Source organism: Sphaeroforma arctica (assembly GCF_001186125.1).
Source record: "Sphaeroforma arctica JP610 unplaced genomic scaffold supercont1.307, whole genome shotgun sequence".
NCBI classification, from domain to species: Eukaryota; class Ichthyosporea; order Ichthyophonida; genus Sphaeroforma; species Sphaeroforma arctica.
In genome coordinates, this window is record NW_014040251.1 from 40,822 (window position 1) to 48,464 (window position 7,643).

Below are 7,643 nucleotides of genomic sequence, written 5' to 3' on the forward strand. Positions count from 1 at the left end.
CTGTAAAATACACATTTCATCTACAACTAACTTGATCGATCGATTAACGCAAAGATGGAAAGGCTTGTTGAAAGTTTTGACGATTTGAATAGCGCGTTCGATGACCAGTTGAATAGGGCCCGTGCACACACGCAAAGTGATAGCGATGCAGTGAGTATTGACTTGGATACTGGCAAAGACAACAAAAAGATTGATTTTGCCAAGTTAGCAGAGACCTTTTACAATGAGCAGCGTCAACGAATAATCGAGATTCAGAACCCACATATCAGCAGTCTGCCGAATGATTTCTTATACCACATCGGCTACGCATCGACAGACGATTTGGTATCCCTGTTCAGCGATGTCAAGGTAGGAATAGTTGTTTTCTATTTCTTGAGATTCTGGAAGTCTGATATAGAAAATAATTATGTCGTCTGCGTATGTTCTGTGAAAAATAGTCGTCACAACGGCATCTCTATAGGGTTCTTAAGTGAAATTAAGATACATCATGAAAGTTAAGCTGAATCGAGACAAGTCGGTGCTCGATTCAGCTTGACTTTCACCTAGTCAGGGTATAATTGAGCTCGCTGCGTCCTGCTTGGTAGCGCTGTTACTACTACTTATTTCCATTGGGTTGTTTGTCATATATTCACAAGTTCTGTCTAGATCAACGAAAGGTAATATGTCGTATACATCCTCACGTGTTGCTTGCGTATTGATAGTGAAATTTAATAATATGCGAATCTAATAGTGACGTCATGGCATCAGTGCGTGTTCTACCTTGTGATATATCTTTTATTGACATTAGTGCGTTTTATGTCTTGAGATTTATATCGAATTGAACTTGTGCGTTTACTGCTGCGGTGTTTAGCAGCTTCGAATTCCATTCTATTACAACATAGTATGTATTCACTGGAGGATCTTCTGGGCGAATGCAAAAATTTGCAAATAGTTTGAAGGAGGCTGCGGGTGTCAAACTTCCAACCGGTGCCCAATTGGCGGATCTATCTACCACAGATCGATACAGTTTGTTTAAGGTCGGACCGGTGCTCTCAGTCAGTGTAAGTGTGCTTCACTTCTTGATTGGGCTGGTGTGCCAAACCGCGGAATTGTATTTCTGAGTCACAATTTGCATTGATTGAATATGTTGCTGATCATCTCAGTATTCTAACACTACACTTTCGTGTTGTTTACCTCATTCCACTATATATCAGCATGGTATGGGAATGCCTTCAATCTCCATCTTGCTTCATGAAATAACCAAATTACTGGCGTACGCCGGGGCCACCGGCGTGTCAATGGTCCGTATGGGTATGTAATTAACCTTTTCGAATTTTGTCTGCAATCTTTGTGTGAAATAGTTTCGCGCATTGATTCGTATGAAGGCGATACCAACCCATCTTTGAGTGAGTCCAATATTTGACTATTTCGGTAATTAGGTACCTCTGGAGGAGTTGGTGTTGAGCCTGGGAGTGTAGTTGTCACTACTACTGCCGTCAATGGATCTTTGGAGCCATTTCAGAGATGCACGATCCTCGGCGAGGTGGGGTGAATCGTGTTTTATATGAATTTTACGTGTACTGGAGACAAAAGAATAAGCTTCAATATGATTATTGGGATCCTTCATCGTGCTTCTATTTCGTATGAGTACACATGTTGTACCATGCTTTCCCTCTCCAGCATTTCAACTCAATCTCTTCTTTCTCGACCGTGTAGGAGGTCAAACGCACTTCTGAATTCAATGATGATCTTGGTGATCTAATCGGTGAGTTTTAAGAGCTCGATTTATTGTTGAGAAGTCATAATTATTCATGGTAAAGTGGTGTTTTCATTTTCATTTTTCCGATTGTGTTTTTTAAAAATTTGTACATAAGACTGAATTTGTCACGATCGACCGTTGATCACCTGCGCAGCATCCTGCTGGGATGAGGATACACCAATTGTCCGGGGCAAAACCATGTCGACTGATGATTTCTACGAAGGACAGGGTCGCTTGGACGGTGCTATTTGTGATTATGTCGGGAAGAATAAGATGGACTTCCTTATGAAAGCACATAAGGGAGGTGTTAGAAATATCGAGATGGAATCCCTCCAATTCGCCTCCTTTACACATCGTCTGGGAATACCCGCAGCAATGGTGGCCGTAGCTCTTTTAAATAGATTGGAAGGCGATCAGGTGTGTAGTCGCTCCTTCATATTTTGCCTTTTGTTGTATGTGGTACCCTACTCAATGCTGCGCAATATTTGAGCAAGAAGAATGGTTGAATGTTGTACTGCATATTTAAATTGGTATATCCTGAAGCACGTTGAAACACTTGCGAGTACAATGATTTGCACGCATGCGATTCACGTCCCTCTGTACGCTCGCATTCACTGCAGGTTCCAGCAAGCGCCGAGACATTGTCGGAATACAGCGCGCGCCCTCAAAGATTGTTGGCATCATTCCTGAAGAAGTCTATACCTTATCATTCCAAATAGCTCATGGCTACATCACTACTCTTATATCTTGAGGAAAGCATGCGAACACTCCCCATTAAGATATAAGTTCAACCCGGCAAAAGTATATATAAAGTATAAAATTTTGATTGAGCTCAGAGGCAGTGTTCTTAATTTGCTTCGAAGTTTGATACAGTCACTATTGAATCCCAAGTGGGCTCCCGCCTTCAGGAAGGATGGCTCTTATGCTACATCCCTGCTTTCGGATGGTAGGTCCCTCGGGAGCAAGCTTTGCACTCCACGATCGTAGGTCCCCTCGAGTGCCACCACTCCCTATGAAAGTTCCAGTGATGTAATCTCCCGTGTGTCTAGCATGCTTATGACAAGCTATCCCTTAGTGTACCATTGAATCCCATATGTTTTGATTTGTGGTACTCTGTACCTCTCACTTTGGGGGTTCACATGATATCTGACTTATTCAACGGGTCATTGAGAAGGCTGTGATTCATTTTCATTGTGTATGTGATCACTAAGATCTCTATTGGCTGTGCAGGAAGTTCAAACCGTAGGACTGGATACCTTGACTTCTTTTCATGAAGCCGTCTAGTAAATCCTATAGGACGCAAAGAAATGTATACAATTCTAACAATATCTCATACCTCTGGAACTTTTCAAGATTGAGTCGAGCTGCAGCACCTAAACAAATCTTCTACATTGAGCATCACTACTGTATTGGCTGAGCAGTTTGCATCAAAGAATACGTCAGGTTGTTAATGACCGTAATTAATTTCACGATCATAAAGTCCATTATTACCACAATTTCACTATATCCAACTGCCAATTGAAATTTCAGATTGTTATTCCTTACAACAATTTATTAAAAATGTAATTTAAGCCATGCTTGGTATGATAATACAATCTTTACGATGGTAATGCTTGTTGAAATTCAAGCTAACACATCCAATGACGATGATACAATTGGGTCATCCATGAGGTTTTTGACACGCTTCACTCAAATCGAGGGCTATCTAAAATTGCGAAACTGAGCAGCCCCAGATATCAGGTCGATAATGGCGAGGTCCGTAGATATTGATGTACTTGTTGTTTGAACTGAGTAATCCACATAGTCAGTCTACACTAGTTAACTTCACTCTGACTACCATGCCATCTAACAGATCCCTATTACTGTTAAGCAGTTGTTAATGGTCATCCGCAGAATGCACGAATCTCAGTGTAGCTGATATGAACCTCCATTCGACGATAAGACTAACGGCATTTTGAACTTGATTGTACATGCGCTGAACAGTCCCTTGCACGCGAGCATAACTCGTGATTGCGACTGGAAAGCACACAAGCAATTCATTCCATTTGGGGGGGGAAATTGCGCTGTACAGTTCTTTGTACGCGAGCGCAACTCTAAATTGCGACTGGAAAGCACGCAAATCTTTCGTTCTCTTCGGAAAAAAATCCCTGCCCATGTTCAACTCTGGTTCACGTAAAACACCAAAACATCCGTCAAGCGTTCAAGTGCCGTTATCTCTCCAGTTACTTGCCCTTACTGTGTTTGCTTGTCAAACTAGCAGAAAAAATCTGCTTAAGCCTCTTTGTACCGCTTCTTTTCACCGTTGAAGTTTGACTAAATACATCCTCACTTCGACTTCCACTTATATAATTTTGATAACTCTCGTTGGTTGATAAACTGGGTCGCGATCTTTCAATGGAAACCCATAAAGGTGCTTCTGTGCTCTTTACTACGTCCATTACATCGGTCTTCATAATGTATTCGATTCGTTTCACTTCTGTCACGCGATTAGGTGCTGAAGCCGCATCGTTAACCATATCGAGACCCAGACATGTAGAACAAAACTGTAACTCATCAAAGCTGAATGAGCCAGGTGACCCAAGAGACGTCAGTGATACGGGTACATCCAGACTTCTCTGTTTGTTAAATGTGTCTAACGTTCGGCTGACTGACACCTTCGAGATGAGTTGTGCCATATTGGGGCACGCAGATGAATGAGGGTCGTATGAGAACTTGCTTTTAAACCGTTCTGTGTGGATTGAAAGCCGTTCTCTTTTATAGTGATTGTGAAGTAATACCCCTCTATTTACCCAGGTGTGCAAGCAATCACTTTACGAAGTTCCGTGTTATTGATCACTTTAGCTGTTGTGCTTTGAAATAGTTCAACAGCCTATATTTTAAAAACAGAACGACAAAAAAATATAAAGGTCGCTGTAATTATTTTAGGAGGCTATGTGCCGTGTCCCTGCGCATATTTTCAAGACTATTCTGTCGATTATAAATACTGTTCGTGGTACAAAAGTCAAAACACAAGAGAGAACAGAGTCAGCCGACTGCTGCAGAGTGCAGAGTGCAGGCTGCAGACAACATGTATTTTCAATCAAACTATATATATCAGTGAATACTTATGATTTTTATCGTCTCGTACTTTGATTTGAACACATTTGTAGCTAGTTTATATATTCACCCAATCAGACACTCAAATGATCAGTTTTCACTCTCTAGACTCTACAGTTGTAAATACATAGACCTGTAGCCGTAGGAGCTACTCAGATTCTGTTTTTAGAAAAAGGTGGGGTTTTTCATTTTTGGTAGAATTTAGAAGGCTATTTATGGAGGAAAAAAACAAAAACTATTCCCAGGAGTCCAAGGACCCCAACCACAAGACCCAAGTCCGAGGCTTAGACAGTCCTACTATAAATAGATGAAGACCTCGAGGCTCGAGGGCTCGAGGCTCGAGTTGTCTGTTATTTTTTAAAATCAATGTAACAAGGAACAAAAAGGACATTTTGCTGTTCTTTGAAGTTCTTTTTTAAACAAAAACCACTCGTGCCATGTATGTATGTAAATACATACCTATTTTTTAAAAGACAGTCCAAAGTTCAAGACTGAGTCCTGGACCTTTAGAAGTCCTGTACCCCTGAATCGGTGAATCCTGATTCCTGAATCACATTTTTTTCACATCACCTTTCTGAAAACAAGTTTTGGATGGGGGGCGGGGGACCGACGGGGGCCGGGGTGAGGAAGGGAAGCCGGGAAAACACTAGTTTTTATTTATTTATTTTTAAAAATCCAAAAACAGATACATAGCCTCAAAAAATTTATTTTAAGAACAGAAGTTATGAAGTTATGAACTATGAAGTATATCAACAGATAACTTTTTATTCCACCAGGAGCATAAATTTTAACATAAAAAGCCATTTGTACTCTACTAGTTGCCATTTCATAAATATCAAATAACTTGTGAAGCATGACTCCCCGAAGGGAGTGAGCTCGGTAGTAAACTGAATTGTCGGTATAAAATTATGGAAGTTGAAGTACCGAACTAATTTGATAGGCAGATTATAAAATGTAAAAATAGGTGATATAAAAAACCCTCATCAATATTTTGAGATTTGTTAAGACTGCGAACATCACTTTTGCGGCCTGCTCCCCGCGCGACCATTCGCGGAGCGGCACTACACGGCGCAGACCCGATCCGTACCACAGAGCGACTATGAGAGCCATACCATATGTTCATACATTGTATCATACATACTTGCCATTTTTGAAGTAAATAATATTATCCCTACCTCGGAGGTTGCCTGGGAATAAAACTCGACTCAATGGCCAGCACAAATCCACTAACCCCTCTGACGCAACCCGCCTGGGCCCACGATAAACCATCACTGCGCTTCCCGTACAGTATCTATGCTCACCTGAAAATTGTACACAAAACAACGGGCGGGCGTACACCCGACCCTGTAGCCCTCCGCCAACGCTGTGACGACATCAGGAAGAACTCAACAAAACGTTGGTCCAACAAGGATATCGCGGCAATGGCCTGGCGCCAATACTACTACCAACTGGTTATGAGTAAACGGCCAACTTCAAACCGAGACACAACCAGACACGACAGCTTCAATCGCTGCTTCGATCCTACACAAATCCGGCTCTGTGCTATGATTGTAACGACTATGTACATGTTCACATTGCTCGACTACCGCACTGACGGCTGTCTCTGCCCTGTCTGCCCCGGTAGCCACAAGTTCACTACCAGTCACTTTACCTGCATCCAACAACTATCTGGTAGGCCCGAAACTGCCGCCCATTGGCCCTGACCTTCTTCAGCAATTACAGGAGTGCCACGACTTCCACGGTATCTGGATCCTCCACGAACACCTTGGATCTTTTCTTCAGCATGTTGAAGAACCACCGTACCCTCACCCGTCCCTGGCACATCATCAGATGTTCCCTATACCCCAGCTAATCACGCTGTTAAAGTACTACTTCCAAATATCGGTTCAAACCAAATCATCGCTCTTGTTGATTCCGACTATGATACTTCATATCCAGGCCAACCAACACATACCATCCGTGGTCTGGTGCGGCATAGGCTTACTCCAATCCTCGCTTCTCGACCGGATTATGACGGATAACCTGGTCCTTCTCGGTATTTCGTACTCTGCACTAACCCATTCCGCGGCACTACACGGCGCAGACACGATCCGTACCACAGAGGTGGGTATTCTACTTAGTAGGTCAGCAAGCAAATATATGGAACATTCGATAGTAACAGTGTTTTCTCAACACCGGCCCGAATTGACTCAGCACATATCTTCCATTGTCGACTCACTTGGCCCAAGCTTCAAATGGGAATTTACTGACCACTTCTTCCAATCAATCTTTCTTAAACCACTACAGCGACTATGAGAGCCATACCATATGTTCATACATTGTATAATACATACTTGCCATTTTTGAACTAAATAATATTATCCCTATCAAGAATTACCGACTTAGCCTTCATCAGACTGGCACATCTGGTTGGCTTATCGGAGGATCAACTAGGTAACGTTAATAGTCCCTAGAAACCTATATTCGGTTAAGCCATCTCGCTACCGAAGTTTTCAGATATAAATAAAATTGGAAAGTAAATAAAGCTCTATTAATAGAACTAGACCAACTCTTTTATGTTTGCTATTTTACTGAGGCCTTTTAATGGCCTCATCCAAATATCTGATCTGTTAAATGGAAAAGGTTTAATTAATAAAACCATTAAACCCCATTTTAGGAAACTTAAGTTCCTCGTGCTATTAAGAGCACATATAGGAGACTTAATTTCTTCGTACTATTAAGAGTACATTTAGGAAACTTAAGTTCCTCGTACTATTAAGAGTACGTTTATAATTTGCGTACTGCTTAAGAGTACGTTTATACATAGAGT

At 41.7% G+C, this 7,643-nt stretch overlaps 2 protein-coding genes across 2 annotated transcripts; one reads left to right on the top strand and one right to left on the bottom strand.

The window, feature by feature from the left end:
- SARC_05038 (uridine phosphorylase) lies at window positions 1-2,846 on the top strand. Its single transcript, XM_014301106.1, has 7 exons — window positions 1-348; window positions 882-1,040; window positions 1,194-1,290; window positions 1,419-1,522; window positions 1,696-1,744; window positions 1,893-2,155; window positions 2,359-2,846. Exons 1-7 carry the CDS (start codon window positions 55-57, stop codon window positions 2,455-2,457), a joined length of 1,065 nt encoding a protein of 354 aa, XP_014156581.1. The 5' UTR covers window positions 1-54; the 3' UTR covers window positions 2,458-2,846.
- Window positions 2,847-3,270: 424 nt separating this feature from the next.
- SARC_05039 (hypothetical protein) lies at window positions 3,271-4,857 on the bottom strand. The gene has a single exon (XM_014301107.1). The coding sequence runs from the start codon at window positions 4,411-4,413 to the stop codon at window positions 3,961-3,963; it is 453 nt and encodes a 150-aa protein (XP_014156582.1). The 5' UTR covers window positions 4,414-4,857; the 3' UTR covers window positions 3,271-3,960.
- Between the last annotated feature and the right edge of the window lie 2,786 nt (window positions 4,858-7,643).

Excerpts from the sequence above, each read along its gene's own strand:
- SARC_05039 (XM_014301107.1), bottom strand. The coding sequence starts at position 4,413 with ATGGCACAACTCATCTCGAAGGTGTCAGTCAGCCGAACGTTAGACACA.
- SARC_05038 (XM_014301106.1), top strand. The coding sequence starts at position 55 with ATGGAAAGGCTTGTTGAAAGTTTTGACGATTTGAATAGCGCGTTCGAT. Across the intron at positions 1,291-1,418 it reads CGTGTCAATGGTCCGTATGG|GTACCTCTGGAGGAGTTGGT; the intron begins GTATGTAATTAA and ends TTCGGTAATTAG. Across the intron at positions 2,156-2,358 it reads ATAGATTGGAAGGCGATCAG|GTTCCAGCAAGCGCCGAGAC; the intron begins GTGTGTAGTCGC and ends CATTCACTGCAG.